Genomic DNA, 16,361 nt, shown 5'->3' on the forward strand with positions numbered 1-16,361 from the left:
GGGCGCACCCTGGGGTTGGTCTTTTCTACTCTCTGAAGGAGCCCCCTCCCCATTTGCACAGGGGCTTCACAGTGCTGTTCAGGAGAAAATTCATGGCAGGAATGGTTTCTTCTCTGGACCCAGCACCCAGGCTCCTGCAGGCCTCCCAGCAGAGGGACAGCCCCTCCCCAGTCTGACCCCTGCCACCCGGTTAGGAGGCCTGTGATGGTGCCCCCCCCCCCATCAAGGGTAAGTGACTGACATTAGGGCCCAATTTTGGTCCTTCACTCCCCTTACCTCTGCCCCCCACACCTGGCTCCCTCCAGCCACAAAGGTGAAATGAAGGTCCCCTGGCTAGGCCAGGATCAGCGTCCTGTCCCTTTCTTCCATCCTAGGCTGCTTCATCACCCACAGCCCTTCCAGGTGGAGGGGCACACCTCCCCTCCGGAGCCTGGGGGTCTGGGGGCAATCCTGGATGCACAGGGTCCCAGCGGGCAGGAAGGGCAGAAGCTGCCCGCTTGTCAGGACCTCAGGCCTCCCCATCCTGATGTCACATCCTGGGCCACTCGGAGGCCTCAGCCTCCTGCCACGCCGGCAGAAATGGTGCAGGCCTGTCTCCCGTTGGCCCAGAAGCACTGCCCACCTTGCTGGCCCCGCACGTCAGGCACTGGCTGGCAGCATGTTAAGAGGAGTGCGGCCGGTGGGCAGCCAGAGGCCTGAAGGTTTCCTTTCAGGGGGCTGGGCAGGGGCGGGAGGGGGCAGTTAGGGTCCGGTACCCCACCGAGGGCCGGAGCAGCTCAGATGGGGGAGGCGTGATGACCTCACAGGGGCATTTTGTGAGTGGCTTCCGGGAGCAAGCCGGGGGCCCTGTCCTCCCCATTCCACACCCGGGAGCGGAAGTCAGGGCCACTCCCAGGGCACTTCCCCGCCTCCAGCGATGGTGCGGCCAGGGTCCGGCGGATAACGGTGTTCATTCAAAGAGCATTTCCTTGCCCTTCGGACACCTGGGGTGGCCGCTCCCCCCAACTAACACACACTGAATGAAGGGGCCACCCACTCGCCTCCCGCAGGAAGCTCACTGCACCACACCGGCTGGTAGAAAAGAGAACAAGTCAGGTACTTTATTTGGAATGGACACATTGATTACACACATATATATATATATATATACACACATATATATACACATATATATATGTATATATATTAAGACAGATGGTTTTAACACAAATACCATCAAAATAAATACATAGATAGTCCAATAATTTAATGCACCCGCACAGCGGGGGCGAGGCTCTGTGGCTCCGCACGGGAGGGTCCTTCTCTGCCGGGCAGGATGCAGCCCCGGCCTTTGTCCTCGCCGTGGTCAGTGGCTGGGCGCCGCCGGGGCTTCTGCCGCTCCGGACATTCCCTGAGCTCCTGCCGGCGCGGCCCGCGTCCGGCCCGACTCGTCCAGTGTGTGGTTCCTGTGGGGAGAGCGGGGAGGTTCAGGGAGCTGTGCCGAGCCCGGTGGCTGAGCGAGCCGGAGTCCAGCCAGTGGGTCTCCCGAGGCCCGGACACGGAAGGCGCAAGCGACGGCTCCTGCCGCGCGCCCCAGCCGCGCCGCGTTGGCGAGGCCCCCAGTCCCCTCTCGACAGCGTTCCCTAGACGGGGCAGGACCTCCCCCCAACGTCCGAGGTCGACATCATCCTCCCCGAGGACCGCGTCCAGCGGGCGGGCGGGCGACACTCACCGCGGCGGCGCTCAGGGCGCGCGGGCCGTCCCGGCCTCGGGCTGCCCGACGGGCGCGGCGCGCTCCTGGCGGCTGCGGAAGTCCTCCAGGGCGCGGCGGTTCTGGAAGTCGATGAGCGCCAGTGTGATGGCCGCGTTCCAGCAGCTCTCGCCCGCGCAGCGGAAGTCGATCTCCTTGCGGTCGGTGGTGACGATGGTGAAATAGACGTACTTGCCCGTACGCTCCACGCAGTCCACCTTGAGGATGGAGTGGAAGCGCAGCTCCTTGGGGCGCGCGCCGGGACCGGTGGGGAACAGGCTCAGGCAGTCAGGGGTGAGCACGCCGCGCTTCTTCTTCCATAGCTGGAACAAGCTGTCGCTGCGCTTCTCCAGCTCGCCCTCGCGCAACACCTCCCCGGGGGTCTTCATGTCGGCCGGGTGCAGCTCGCAGAAGCGAAGGCGCTCCGGTGGTGGCGGCCTCTGCAATGCGCCCCGGTGCCCCGGCGCCGTCTATATAGCGGCCCCGCCCCACGCGCTCCGTCCGGCCCGCCCCGGGCACGCCCCCTCTCGGCCACGCCCCGCGCCCCCTTCCTGGGCCCAGCCCGCCCCGGTCCCCCCAGCCTGGCCACCCCGGGGCTGCGCGCCGCACCCTCACCCCGGGTCGCTGTGGTCGCCCCCCCTTCCCCTTGTCTGCAGCCCGTTCCCCCGGCGCCCCAGATCCGTGGCCCCGTGGGGCGACTCAATGTCCCCCACCCCGCCCCGGACGCCGGCCCCACGGAGGAATGCGCTGCGGCCCGCCCTGCCCGCGGTGACTCACTGCCGGGGAGCCGCGGGAAGCGCCCGAGGCCGGGGACAGCCCGGGGCGCGGTGACGGCGGGACTCAGACCTCCACCCTCCAGGCGCCCCGACACCCAGCCCTGCCGCTCGTGGGGCAGATGCAGTCGCGGCCCCAGTTCCTCCCAGGCCCCCGGGGAGACCCTTCGGTGGCCCTGCCCCAGCCGGCCTTATCTCCCATCTTGCCACCCGCCGGCCGGCGCGCCTGGGACGACCTGCCCTCTTCCCCCTGGGTCGTCGGGCCGACCGGGAGAGCAGGTGTTCTGAACTTCAGTTTTCTCTTCTGTAAAATGGGGGACGATGACACTTGTTGGATTAGGCAACGCACGGAAAATGCTAGAACAGCTCCCCTTAGTGTTCAGTAAGTGTGAGGGCCGCTCCCAGCTCCCTTCCCGGGGGCCTGTCCCGCTCCCTGGGCCCTCCTGGCGGCTGTACGTGGGGGGAGGGAGGACGCACCGGCGGACCCGCCAGAGGTGCTGGGAGCCGAGGGGGCGCGGAACGCGCTGGTGCGTGGGGGGCAGAGGGGCCTTCGGCCTGGGCCGGGCCGGGGGCGGCTGAGTCATGCCCTGCCAGCAGGACAAGTCTTTTTATTTACCCTCTTCCTTTTTTTTTTTTTTTTTTTTTTTTTACCCTCTTCCTTTAAAGGGTTTAACAGGAAGTGATCGCTGGCTCCTCCAGGGTTCCCGGGGGCGGGGGGGTGGCGGCAGAAGGGAATCTACGGGGGCCCCAGCCGCTCCGGGGCCAGCACCTTCCAACACCCCGCCGGGCTGTGACCTGGGCAGGTGGTGCAAAGCAAGGGGAGCAAGGAGGGCACGAGTCCGTTGGGGCTGTGAGAGCCACGCCCCCTCCTGGTGCAAGATGGAAACGCAGGTACCCTGGTTCAAAAAGTATTAATGATATTTTCAGGACTGTGAAGGCAGAGCATAAAGCCAATGTAGGACCTTCTGGGTGCGGGCCCGTCCGGCCGGCCGTGGAGCCAACCCTGCCCCACCTGCCCCCGCTCTGCGGCCTTGGGCAAGTCCCAACCCTGGCCCTTCAGGGTCACCGTGAGGAATAAGGTGCACCGCTGGCTCAGATGAGTGGCTTGGGCCAGGCCTCTGCAGATGGACACACCCACCTGTGCGTCCAGGGCAACTGTCAGCGGTGTGGCAGAGGGCAGGGGGTGCCCAGGACTCTGGCCTGCGGGAGGGAGCACAGGACAAGCATAGGGATGCTGGTCAGTGTTGGGGGGAGGGGCGGAGCTGGAATCGGCAGGCCCGTGGGGTGGCAGGCCAGAGGGTGAAGGGAGCACAGGGTGGGTGGGTGGGGAGACAGATCTCCCCTCAAGACAACACAGGGCAGACTTATAAGGGGGTGAGCTCCCCATCACTACAGGCATCCCAGCAGAGCTGGTAAAGGGGATTCCAGCATCAGGCAGGGTGAGACTGCTGACCCGCCTTCCCGCAGGCTCTCTGTCCTGAGGGGGCCCTGGGCTGTCGGGGCCACGGGAGAGGCAGCCCAGGGGCCAGGCTGCTGCCTCTAGGAAGCCACTGTGAGCCCCCTGGGTGTCCAGCACTCTGCCGGGACCCCTCCGAGGCCCACCAGCCCGTTTCCCCCACCCGGGGGCCCGTCATTGGAACCTCAGGGCCAGGCAAACCACAGACACTCAGCACTGCTTAAGCACCTACTGTGTGCCTGTAAGCCTGGCTGGTGCTAGGACCCCGAGGAGAGGGGAGAGGGGAGAAGCCCTGCCTGCCCTGGGGAGTACGGGGTTGGGGGTGGGCAAGAGGACAGCTTGGAGGTCTCCATGGGGAGGGCGGGGTGCCACAGGGGGATTCCCAAGGAGCCCAGGTGAGCGAGGCCCAAGGTGGGCGTTCTTCCAGCCCCATTTCACAGACGTGGTAGCGGAGGCCCCAGGGAGGGCGGGGCAGGAGAGACAGGGAGGGATGTGCGAGGCCTTGAAAACCAGCTGAGGCCAGGTGAGCTGCACTTTGCCATGCCCACCCAGCGCTCCTCTCTTTGTCCCCAACAGCCAGGCCTTTCTGGGGAGAGTCAGTCGGTGACCAATGACCTGGGGGGGGTGGTCTGACAGGTGGGCGTCCGCGGGAGCTGGGAAAGCAGGTCACAGGGGGTGGGGAGCCCACTGCCACTCTCCCCGGAGGATGGGGATGGGCTGGTGGAAATCCCCCCCAGGCAGCTTCACCACCAACGCCCCTGCCCCGGGGGGCCTGGAAACCCCTCCAGCCAGAGGCCCGTGGGCCGCCTGGCCAAACCAGCAGGAACCCAGAGCAAGGAGGGGACCCTGTCCCCACGCCTGAACGAAGCAGGCCCGTCTGAGGGTCCCTCTGGAACATGAGGAGGAAGCATAGCGCTGACCTTGCAACCCCAGCGAAGGTCTCTCGGGGAGACACCCCTGAGCCATTTGATAGCTAGGAGAGGACCCACCAGGCTGGCTTCCTGCAGGGGACCGAGGCCCCCGGTGCGGATGCGGGCTGCGGCCCATCAGGGCGCCAGGCCAGGTTGGTGCTGGGGAGGGAGGAGCCCCAGCCTGAGGGTCAGGGGCCTGGCACCCTCGGGGAGGCCCGTGTGGGCCCTGCTTTCTTCCTCAGGGTCACCCCATGAGAGGGGGGGCGCTGGGTTGCTTTCTTGGTGTTTGCAAGGAATGGGTGGGGCTCCTCAGAGAAGTTAAGTGGCTCAGCAGAGGTCACCCAGCCCGCCAGTAGGATTCAGATTCGTCCTATTGCATCCCGCGCCTGGGGGCAGGAACCAGCCTCTGCCTGAAGGGCTGAGCAGGTTCTGGGTTGGGGATGTTCAGAGGCTGCTTCTCAGACGGGGAGGGGCCAGCGCGGGGCCTCGCCTCGAGACAGTGGCGTCAGAGAGCGTAGGTCTGAGCCAAGTTTACTAATATTTATCCAAGGGCCGCATCCGGGATTCACGCGGAGCCTGAGGAGACCCCCACCCCCGACTCCCCGTCCCACCAGGCAGACGAGACTGGTCCCCAGACATCCGGCTGGGGACACCTGTCATCCCTTCCAGCTGGGTGAGGATGTCAGGCAGCTGGGGCAGAGAGAGGACACCTCTTCGAAACTCCCCGAGTGAGGTCATTTCCCCAGCGGTGACGAGGCCAGGCCCTCCAGGCTCTGGCCCAACCAGCCTGGCGAAAGGAAGATGAGGAAGCTGTGCATCACGGCAGCCCCTGTGCCTGGGGCTCTTCCTGTGAGTGGCAGTGCTCAGGGACAGCCCTGAGGACAGGTCCCCTGCTTCCCTGCCTGGAAGACACCCCCCCACACCTCTTGCCTCTTCCAGGAAGCCTTCTGGGATTGCCGGGGCACACCCTCAGGCCTGCTCCCACCAACCACGTGACTGCCAGGCCTTGGAGTTCCATTGCCTGCTCCATGCAAGCCTGGGGAGGGCCGGGGGCAGCGGGGGGCGGGGAGGCCCCAGCTGCCTGGAGTTGCAGCACCTGAGAAGTGGCCTGATGTCACCTGACCTGAGCCCCACATAGCCCATTGGCCGTGGCCTGTGACTCAGGCCTGCCCTCAGTCCCTCTCCCCAGAGCTGCAGCCTGGGAAAAGTGAGAGGTCCAAGGGCGGGAGGCAGGCCGCCTGTCCCCACCTGGTTTCAGGCTCTCACTGTCAGCCTGGCCTTGGTCTCTCAGGTTCATCCCTCTGTCTGGCTCCCTGAGCCCCTCAGCTGGAGTCCGACAGGCAGGCCCCACCTCACAAGGCGCTGGGGATCGAATGAGAAACAGTGACACACCACCCAGAGCGCCTTTACTTCTTGGGTCCTGGCAAGCGCCCATTCATCCCTCAGTACCCTGCTCAGAAGTCACTACCAGCTCCTAAAATGCAGTGACAATGCCTTAGTCTTTGGGGCCCTCAGGGCCCAGCCCAGGCACTTGCGAAGTGTTTTTGGAAGTGAGTGAGCCTAAAAAGCATCTACCTCCCTGTCCAAGAGACCCAGCTCTCTGCTCAGAGCAACTGATGGGGTGGGGTGGGGGGGTCTGGTGGCGGGGACAGGGCCAGGCTGGTCCAGGCCTGGGGGAGCTGAGAGGAGGGGCCTCTCCCATCATCACAGAATGCGGAGCGGGTAGGGGAGCCAGCTGTCATTCCTGTCACTCAGCAGAGACTGCCCAGGGCCTGGTTCACGGGGACAAGGGACCTTTCTGGAATCTCGGATGAATGTATGAACAAAATACAGGAAAGGGGGGAGGGCGAGTGGGCAAGGCATGGCCACCACCTTCTGGACGGCACTCAGCCCTTGCAGCTGCCTGGGCTGCGTCATCACAGGACAGAACATCTTGCTCCCGCCCACCCTGACCCCAGAGTCTGTGCAGCAGGTCTGGGGTGGGACCCTGTCACGTGTATTTTTGTTTTCTCTTTTCGGTCATGTGTATTTTTTTTTTTTCCTTAAAGATTTATTTATTTATTTATTTAGGCCGTGCTGCGCAGCATGCGGGATCTTAGTTCCCCAACCAGGGATCGAACCTGTGCCCCCTGCAGCGGAAGCACGGAGTCTCGACCACTGGACCGCCAGGGAAGTCCCTGTCATGTGTATTGTAATCAAGTTCTTTACTACTTTAAACATTTACCCTAATAGTTACCAACTGTTGACATAAAAAGTAAAAACTGGCTGAAATGATTTCAAAGCTCTATTTCAAAGTTCTGAGCGCTCCTCTCTCGCGACCCCACCTCAGGTCCACTCTTGATGCGGTTAAGTGACCTTTGATCCTTTTTACTGGGTTGGCCAAAGTGTTCGTTTTTTTCCGTGAGATGGCTCTGATAGCGCTCAGTTGTCTTTAACTGTATTCAAAACAATTTTGTTAGGTTGTATTGTGACAGCTATCATATCAGCGTGCATTTAAAAAACTTATCAAAATTGGTGAATTTTTCTGTAGCCATTTTAATACGGAAGATGGAAGAAAAACAACATTTTCGGCATATTATGCTTTATTATTTCAAGAAAGGTAAAAACGCAACTGAAAGGCATAAAATGATTTGTGCAGTGTATGGAGACGGTGCTGTGACTGATCGAACGTGTCAAAAGTGGTCTGTGAAGTTTCGTGCTGGAGATTTCTCACTGGACGATGCTCCACGGTCAGGTAGACCCGTTGAAGTGGAGAGCGATCAAATCGAGACATTAATTTAGAACAAATCAATGTTACACCACGCGGGAGATAGCCGACATACTCAAAATACGCCGACATACTCAAAATACCCAAATCAAGCGCTGAAAATCATTTGCACCAGCTTGGTTATGTGAATCGCTTTGATGTTCGGGTTCCACATAAGTTAAGCGAAGAAAACCTTGACCGTATTTCCGCATGCAATTCTCTACATAAACGTAATGAAAACGTTCCGTTTTTAAAACAAGTTGTGATGGGCGATGAAAAGTGGATACTGTACGATAACGTGGAACGGAAGAGATCGTGGGGCAGGCGAAATGAACCACCACCAACCACACCGAAGGCCGGTCTTCATCCAAAGAAGGTGATGTTGTGTATAGGGTGGGATTGGAAGGGAGTCCTGTATTATGAGCTCCTTGCAGAACGCCAAACGATTAATTCCAACAGATACTGCTCTCAATTGATGAGAAGTGTCCAAGAAGTTCTGATTCATCCGCTTTATTCACCAGACATTGCACCTTCGGATTTCCATTTATTTCGGTCTTTACAAAATTCCCTTAATGGAAAAAAATTTCAATTCATTAGAAGACTGTAAAAGGCACCTGGAATAGATAAAAAGTTTGGGGAAGATGGAATTATGAAGTTGCCTGAAAAACGGCAGAAGGTAAATGGAACGAAAGGGTGAATATGTTGTTCAATAAAGTTCTTGGTGAAAATGAAAAATGTGTTTTTACTTAAAAACCAAAAGAACTTTTTGGCCAACCCAATAAAAAATGCATTGGCGTTTCCTCAAAAAAATTAAGAATAGCATTATCATGTGATCCAGCAATTCCACTTCCAGGTCTGTCCCCAAAAGAAGCGAGCAGAGACTTGAGATGGTTGCACACCCGTGTTCACAGCAGCCAAAGGCGGAAGCACGTGCCCGTCCGTGGACGAACGGATACACAAAACGTGGTCCATGTACACAATGGAGTATTACTCAGCCTTAAAAAGGAAGGAAATCGTGACGCAGGCTACAATGTGGATGAGCCTTGGGGACATTTCACATCAGTGAAATAAGCCAGACATAGAAGGACAAGTTCTGTCTGATTCCACTCACACGAGGTCCCTGGAGTCGTCAAATCCATAGAGACAGGAAGCAGGACGTTGGGGGCCGGGGGCTGGGGGAGGGGAGAGGAGTGAGTGTTTCATGGGGACAGAGTGTCCGTTTGGGAAGGTGGAAAGTTCTGGAGACGGATGGTGGGGATGGCTGTCCAATATCGTGAATGAACTTAATGCCACTGAGCTGGCTAAGCTGCTAGAAATGGTTAAGATGCTAAATTGTATGTAACGTGTATCCTAGCACAACTTAGAAAATGTGAATATCCACGTCTGCAGACACGAGCTTGCGTTTTTAATCTGCTTGATAGAAAGGGGGACAGGTCTTGTTTTCTTCTAGGTCGTGGGTGTCCCCCATGAGTCCGCCTCCCTTCCACCGGCCACACTCTCATCTAATCACCTCCTGTGCTGGGCCTCAGGCTGCAGTTCCTGTGGGCAATGTTGCCGGAGTGTCTGTGTGCCGCTGACCATACCCATATGTGCAGCGTTTCACCAGGGCAGCCGGGAGGACATGAGTTGCTGAGTTAAACGTGTCACAACTCGGACAAGATTGCCTGCCAACCCATTTACAGCCCTCCTGGCAGTCAGGGTGCCCGTTTCCCCAAAGCTGGCCGAACAATGAATGCTCTGTATGACCAATTGTGGCCCAAAACGGGGTCCAGTCTCCAGGGGCGTTTCTCTGAGCCCCATGTGTCTGCCGTCTTTGCTCTTCACATGCTTGTGTCTGTCTGAACAGCTTCTGTAGGGGGTGACGGTGGCCCTCCCCCAACAGATGTGTCCGTCTTCATCCCAGAACCTGTGAATGTGACCTTATACAGTAGAGTGAATAGGGTCCCACTCACATGAGGTCCCCAGAGTTGTCATTCACAGAGACAGGAAGTAGACAGTGGGGGCTGGGGGAGGGGAGGGGCGTGAGTGTTTAACGGGGACAGAGCGTCAGTTTGAGAAGATGGGAAGTTCTGGAGATGGATGGAGGTGATGACCTTATATGGCAAAAGATGCGATTAAATTCATGACCTTGAGAGGAGGAGCTGCTCCTGGATTATCGAGGGGCCTGAATGCCAGCACACGTGTCCTCATCAGAGACACAGGAGAAGAGGAGGCCACGTGACAACAGAGAGAAGCTGGCGGGACGCGGCCACAGCCCAGAGGTGCCTGGAGCCCCAGAAGCTGGAAAGGGCAGTAGCACCCTTCCCGAGAGCCACTGGAGGAGCGTGGCCCTGCCAACACCTTGATTTTGGATTTCTGGCCTCCAGAACCGTCAAAGTGTAAGTTTCTGTTTGCTTTAAGCCACCCAGCTTGTGGTCAGTTGCAGCAGCCCCTGGACACTGATACAGCCTCCAGGGAGTCTGGTGCTGCGCCTGCCCCGCCCTCCCATCCACACCTTCTCACCCTCTCCTGGGCCTGCAGCCCAGTCTGATGGCAGATGGGGACCGGACAAGAGTGATGGGGTCGTTAGCTGACCGTGGGTGGTAAGGTCCAGGCTTCCCAGGGACCACCGGTGAGCTCTGAGCTGGGTTTTCAAGGATGAGTAGGAGTTCTCCACATCACCTGGTTTCCCCAGGCACAGACAAGGAGACGGAGCTCCTCGGATGTCTGGAATCCAGATGGAAGTACTTCCTGGCCAGGAGGGGAGCCAGAGGCCAGGAGAGCAGGTTTGGGATGTTCAGAGGGGCCTGAGCCGGTGGGACCTGGTTAGGGGGTCCCCTCGGCCCCTCCTCTGGGTAGAGACTGTGCTTTCTTTGGACAATCAGCCCCTCACCAGGCACCGCAGTCTCGGGGCTGGTCTCTGCCCGTGGCCCCTCCCATCCACCAGCCCCATCCTGGCCCCCCACCCATGAGCTGCTGAGGGGCTGGGCGTCCTGGCCCAGGGTCTCCAGGCCCCCCTACACACCACCCCAGGTATCTCATGCTCTACACAGTGTCCCCTTGTGCCTCCCACTTTGCAGGCCAGAGGCCGGGCACTCTTCCCTGCTTCCTGAAGTCCACCCTCCTGCTTCTGTACCACCGCCCGCCCGCCGGCGCAACTCCTGTCCCAGCCTCTAGCCCGGCTGCCTGTGGCCATCTGCACGAGTGTTCTGGGCTACTGTAACAAATGACCACACGCTGTGAAGAACACAGGTCTATTACCTTCCAGTTCTGGAGATCAGACAGGCTGTGCTGAAAGCCTGAGGAAAGGCCCCGGCCCAGCCCCTTCCTCAGGGCCAGTCTCCTCCCATCGTCCTTGGAGCCCCTCAGCCCTGCCCTGTGACGGGACCCCAAGGACCGGGCCTGGGGGTGCCTCTCACGGTTCCCTCCCCCACTTCCACTGCAGAGCTGGGAAAGGTGACCTCTCTGGGTCACAGCCTGGGGGCTGGGCTCCATCCTCTACTTGGTTCTCCTCCTTCTCAGGAGGTCAGGGTCCTGGTCCCTGGGAGGGCAGCTCCAGGAGCTCTGCTGGGACCTTCCAGCCCCCTGCCAAAAACGGGGCCATGGTAGAAGAGCCCAGATTACGCTGGCCCAGTGCCTGCCCGTCCCCCGAGACGCACGCTCCAGGCTCGCTGAGGCCCAGAGCTCCCAACTGGCAGGCACTGGGGAGGTGGCGTGGGCAGCCCTACCCGTGCCCGGGGTTGGAGTAGGAGGGCGGCTCTGGGCTCACGCGCAGGCTTCCTCTCCCGTATCCCCAGGGTGGCAAGTGATGGGTCTCCTCACAGCCCAGATGCGTGAGCCGGGGAGGCTGAGGCTTGGTGGACACCCCCAGACTTGCAGAGGGGCCCTGGAGAAAGCCCCCGGCCCGAGAGGGAAGAGCCCGCAGAGGGCATGTCTGTGGGGTCTCCTGCCCCTGTCCTCCTGGGCCCGGGCAAGGTCCACAGACCCCACGAGCCTGGAGCCCAGCTGGGCCGGGCCAGGCCAGGCCTGTTAGGTTGCCATGGAAAGTCACATCCGGCCACCGCCAAGGAGCTGAGTCTGCGTGGCCAGGCTGGCTCAGTGACTGGCCGGGTGGAGACACCTTGGGGCGGACGGGGGCTCCACCCAGGCATACCAAGTGACTTGGCCTCGGGGTGTGTGCGAGCCTCACCCTCCCGGCGGCCTGAGGAGGCAGGGCTGAAGGAGGTCTCCAGGGTCAGCGCCCAGTGGGAATCCACAGACAGACGGTCCCAGGCTCCGAGGCTGTGAGGCGGATCCCAGGCAGACAAGGTACCCGGAGAATCACACCAAGTTCAGAGGGACCGAAAGCTCAGCCAGGGCCGGGGAGGGGCTCTGGAGGTCCTGCTGTCGGGGGCCCGAATGGCTGGGTTTGAGGTCATGGGCTCCCGCCCCCCACGGGGCTCTGCCCTCTGAGCTTGGGGCTGGGAGGACGTGTCCGCCTCCACAGGAAGGAAGCTGCTCGGAAGGACTCGGAAGCAGGGGCCAAAAGCCCAGGTGTGGCTGCGCCGGGCAGGCCGTTGGCAGGGAGCCAGGGGCCACCCACGCTTGGGACAGTGCCCTCCAGCAGGGCCCCAGCCCCGGAGACAGCCCCTGCTGCAACCAGGGGCTTGGCTGGTGGCCAGGGACTCCCTCAGGGTGCAGCTGGAGGTGGCCCCTCTCCCACCGGGCCTCTGCAGCCCACCCAGCGTTGCCCAGCCCACTGGGCACTCAGAGGCTGGGGGGGAGCGGTGCTGGGAGGTGTGGAGGAGACAGTCTGAGCAGAGGGCAGGTCAGAGGTCAGCAGCACTACCAAGACAGCCCAGCTGCCCACCTCTGGGGCAAGGCTTGGAGGGAACCCCACCCCACCCCCCACGGCCCCCACAAAAGCGCTCAGGGAGCAGAAGCCCAGCTTGGCCCGTGACAGCCTGGGCTTAAAGAAGGGAGCCCTTGGGCTTCCCTGGTGGCACAGCGGTTAAGAATCTGCCTGCCAATGCAGGGGACACGGGTTCGAGCCCTGGTCCGGGAAGATGCCACATGCCACAGAGCAACTAAGCCCATGAGCCACAACTACTGAGCCCACATGCCACAACTACTGAGACCGCATGCCACAACTACTGAAGCCTGCACGCCTAGAGCCCGTGCTCCACAAGAGAGGCCACCGCAATGAGAAGCCCGCGCACAAGAGCAGCCCCTGCTCGCTGCAACTAGAGAAAAGCCCTCGCAGCAACCAAGACCCAAGACAGCCCAAAATAAATACATAAACAAACTTAAAAAAAAGAAGGGAGCCCTTGGGCCTGGGGGGACTGCGGGGCCCTGGAAGGGGGGTCGGGTCTCTGCTTGGCCCCTGCCCCACCAAGTGGGAGCCATGGACCAGCAGAGCAGGCTGGCCACCGGGGGCGGAGCGGCCTGGGACGCTTTGTCGCCACCCCAGGCCCTAGGTGCCACAACTCCCAACTCCTAAAGGGGAAAACCAGAGTTTTAAGTGGAATCTCCCCAACTTGTGGGGCTTTTGAAAAATCAGCCTCACTAAAGTATAATTTACATACGTAAAACCAAACGTCCCCACGTGAGGGACTTTGAGGAGTTTGACAAGCGAACACGCAACCCAGACAGCGCCCTGGGCAGCCCCAGGCCCGCCCCCAGGCAGCCGTGGTCACCGTGTGGCCTGGAAGGTTTGGAAGTCAGAGATACGTCGTGGAAGGCCCCGCTCAGGTGATGCTTTCGAGAGCCCCGTGCTGCTGGGCTCCTATGGCCAAGGATTAGTCCATGTGGGGTACAGACACTGCTGCTGCCCCACCTTCAGGCAGGGAGCCCCTGCTCCCCAAGGCCGGGGCACTAGGCCACACGCCACCCGGAAGTCAGGATGCCGAGGCTGCTGGGGGTGGGGGGACTCAGAACGGCAGCTGGGCCTGGAGTCGTCCCTGGGTTTTTTGGGTTTAATAAATTTATTCATTTTTGGCTGCACTGGGTCTTCGTTGCTGTGCGCAGGCTTTCTCTAGTTGCAGCGAGCAGGGGCTGCTCTTCATTGTGGTGCACGGGCTTACTGCGGTGGCTTCTCTTGTTGTGGAGCACGGGCTCTAGGTGCGCGGGCTCAGCAGTTGTGCCACGAGGGCTCAGTAGTTGCGGCTTGCAGGCTCTAAAGTGCAGGCTCAGTAGCTGTGGCACATGGGCTTAGTTGATCCGTGGCATGTGGGATCTTCCCAGACCAGGGCTCGAACCCGTGCCCCCCACGTTGGCAGGCAGATTCTTAACCGCTGTGCGGCCAGGGCAAGTCCCAGCCCTTTGGTTTTGAGTGTGTGTGACAGACAAGACCCAGGCCCTGTGGGAGAGGCATCGAACCAGGCCCTGCGGCCTGTGACAGAACAAGGGTGGCCTGGGGAGAGTAACCCAGGGAGGGGGGCAGGCAGGGGTGACAGAGGCCACGGGAGGGGAGGTGGCCCCTCACGAGCAACGTGAAGGCCAGGCCCAGAGGGGGCCCCAAAGCAAGGTTGGGGAGGCCTGGTCATCAAAGCCCTCCCCTGCTTGCGGCAGTCCAGAGGCTCAGTGGGGACGGAGGCCAAGCAGGCAGGCAGTGCTGCAGTCCCGTGGTGACAGCAGCCTGGGCCCCAGGAAGCTGCAGCTCCCAGGCAGAGCCGGCCACCAGGAGTGCCACCCTCCCGCTGCCTCCAGGCTGACGGCTCCGGGCAAACCTACTGGACGCTCTGTGACCTTCCAGCACAAGTGGCAAGGACTGATGGAGCCCTGGAGCCTGTGAGCATCCAGGGTGAGACAGGGCGCTCCGAGGCGCCAGAGGGTCCAACAGGAGGTGCATGGCTGTGGGGTCAGAGCCACAGCGCATGGCTGGGGAGGGCACGGCCTCAGGGCTTCGTGCTGCAGCCTTACCACCAAGTGTACCCAGAACAGCTGAGTGGCAGACTGAGGCCCCAGCGCCCTGGGCGAGCGTGGCACCCTCGCCCACCCTTCTTACCCATGGGGGAAATAAACCCGGTGCCACAATGTGAGCAATCTGAACACCCCTCCCTCTGCCCCCGTTTACACTGGTCTGACGTAAAACCACTGTGTCTGGTCACTACGTCACATGGCTGCCCACAGAGAACGCAGAAAGGGGTCCACCAAAGCCTGGTATTCCCCCAGGCACACAGCTCCTCTGACTGGGAACCCACACGCAGCTGTGTTCACGCAGGTGTGCACTCACGCACAGGTGCGCTCACCATACAGGTTCTGCTCCTCTCAGCACATCCCAGAGGACGTTCCCCATTGGCAGGCAGGTGCGCTTGTCCTCTGTGGCCACGAAGCCCACTGTGGACGTGGGACTTTTTCTTTTTTTTAAATGTTTATTTGGCTGCATCGGGATCTTTTCATTTAGTCGCAGCACGCGGGCTCATTCGCTGTGGTGCGCGGGCTTCTCTAGTTGGGGTGTGTGGGATCTTAGTTCCCCGACCAGGGATTGAACCTGCATCCCTTGCAATGCAAGGCGGATTCTTTTTTTTTAGATATTGGGGGTAGGAAGTTTTTTTTATTAATTTATTTTTGCTGTGTTGGGTCTTCGTTTCTTTGCGAGGGCTTTCTCTAGTTGTGGCAAGCGGGGGCCACTCTTCATTGTAGTGTGCAGGCCTCTTACTATTGTGGCCTCTCTTGTTGCGGAGCACAGGCTCCAGGCGTGCAGGCTCAGTAGCTGTGGCTCACGGGCCTGCTGCTCTGCAGCATGTGGGATCCTCCCAGACCAGGGCTCGAACCCGTGTCCCCTGCATTAGCAGGCAGATTCTCAACCACTGCACCACCAGGGAAGCCCACAAGGTGGATTCTTAACCACTGGACCACCAGAGAAGTTCCTGGGTGTGGGACCTGACTCATCGTGTCTCCTGGGGGGTGAGGGAGGGCCTCCCCCACCCCCTGGCCATCTCAAACTGCGGCGGCACCTACCGTCCACCCGCTCGCACATGGGTGACACACGCCTCCTCTCCTGAAGCCCCAAAGACTGCTGGGTGGAGGCCCCAACAGTCTCCTCAGGCTCTCGTCACACCACCTGCCAAACCCTCACTGCCCCCGACCGATCGGCGAGAAGACAGCCAGCCTCTCTCACCTGACTCGCCAGCACCCTGCACGTGCCTGAGTGCAGGGTCACTGCCCTGGGCATGAACCCGGCACCGCCACCCGTTGGTGACAGTCAGGAGAGGGACAGGCGCTCCCGGCACTAAACTGTCCCTGCTCTCCCCCTGCAAGTTACCTACGCACGTCACTTTGTGCAACCATATCTGACCCCATAGGTACTTGTCAACTCTGCTGTCCTAAATGCGGTCACTCTGAGGGCCCGGGGTCAGCAGGGATGGTAGCTCTGCTGGAGGCCTGAGGGGACTGGGTGGGGGGCGTGCAGGCCTCCGAGCACCCTCCAAGGATGGGGTTTTTGTTGTGTGTCTGCAGGAACGAGGCCCCCCTGGTGCCCCCGTCTCTTCTCGGTGGCCGTCGGGGCAGGCCCGGGAGAGGCTCACCACCGCCCACCTCTGGGGGGTCTGGACCCGGCTGGCCCGGGGGCCTCAGGAGTGGACGACGTTCTGGCCCTATGGTCGTCTTGGACACCCCGAAAGCATGTTTCTTTCTAAGCCTTGCTTGGCCCTTCTCGTGGCCCCTGGTGTGCTCTCTCTGACCGCTCCCGGGAGAAGCCAGCCCCGCCGGCAGGAGGCACCAGGCGAGCTGGGCACCGGCTTCTGTGCTGCATGCGGGTTGGGCCAATCCCCAGATGGGCAGCTGG

The 16,361-nt window shown here is 60.8% G+C and overlaps 3 protein-coding genes across 6 annotated transcripts in view; 1 reads left to right on the forward strand and 2 right to left on the reverse strand.

Annotated features, from left to right (window-relative positions):
* The window catches only part of SLC22A18 (solute carrier family 22 member 18), a 33,174-nt gene extending 24,410 nt beyond the window's left edge, over nucleotides 1-8,764 (forward strand). The window contains exons 10-12 of one of the 4 annotated variants that reach the window (XR_009542278.1): nucleotides 62-228; nucleotides 6,940-7,991; nucleotides 8,075-8,764. Coding sequence is in view for 2 of the 4 variants with exons in the window: in XM_060158228.1 (XP_060014211.1) it covers nucleotides 62-205 (144 nt within the window). In the remaining 2 variants the exon portion in view is untranslated. Of the gene's footprint in view, nucleotides 1-61; nucleotides 229-5,419; nucleotides 5,551-6,939 lie in introns of those variants that run through there. The other 3 variants (XR_009542279.1, XM_060158228.1, XM_060158230.1) reach the window with 3 other exon arrangements.
* On the reverse strand, nucleotides 1,073-2,189 carry PHLDA2 (pleckstrin homology like domain family A member 2). Its single transcript, XM_060158243.1, has 2 exons — nucleotides 1,712-2,189; nucleotides 1,073-1,445 (listed from the first exon to the last, which is right to left on the reverse strand). Exon 1 carries the CDS (start codon nucleotides 2,116-2,118, stop codon nucleotides 1,723-1,725), a length of 396 nt encoding a protein of 131 aa, XP_060014226.1. The 5' UTR covers nucleotides 2,119-2,189; the 3' UTR covers nucleotides 1,073-1,445; nucleotides 1,712-1,722.
* The window catches only part of NAP1L4 (nucleosome assembly protein 1 like 4), a 73,116-nt gene continuing 64,188 nt past the window's right edge, over nucleotides 7,434-16,361 (reverse strand). The window contains exon 15 of the mRNA XM_060158239.1: nucleotides 7,434-8,183. Coding sequence (XP_060014222.1) covers nucleotides 8,172-8,183 — 12 coding nt within the window. The 3' untranslated portion in view covers nucleotides 7,434-8,171. The remainder of the gene's footprint in view (nucleotides 8,184-16,361) is intronic.

This window comes from Lagenorhynchus albirostris, chromosome 9 (assembly GCF_949774975.1).
Source record: "Lagenorhynchus albirostris chromosome 9, mLagAlb1.1, whole genome shotgun sequence".
Lineage (NCBI taxonomy): Eukaryota > Metazoa > Chordata > Mammalia > Artiodactyla > Delphinidae > Lagenorhynchus > Lagenorhynchus albirostris.

What these genes read in the sequence shown, in the direction of transcription:
- PHLDA2 (XM_060158243.1), bottom strand. Translation starts at nt 2,118, where the DNA reads ATGAAGACCCCCGGGGAGGTGTTGCGCGAGGGCGAGCTGGAGAAGCGC.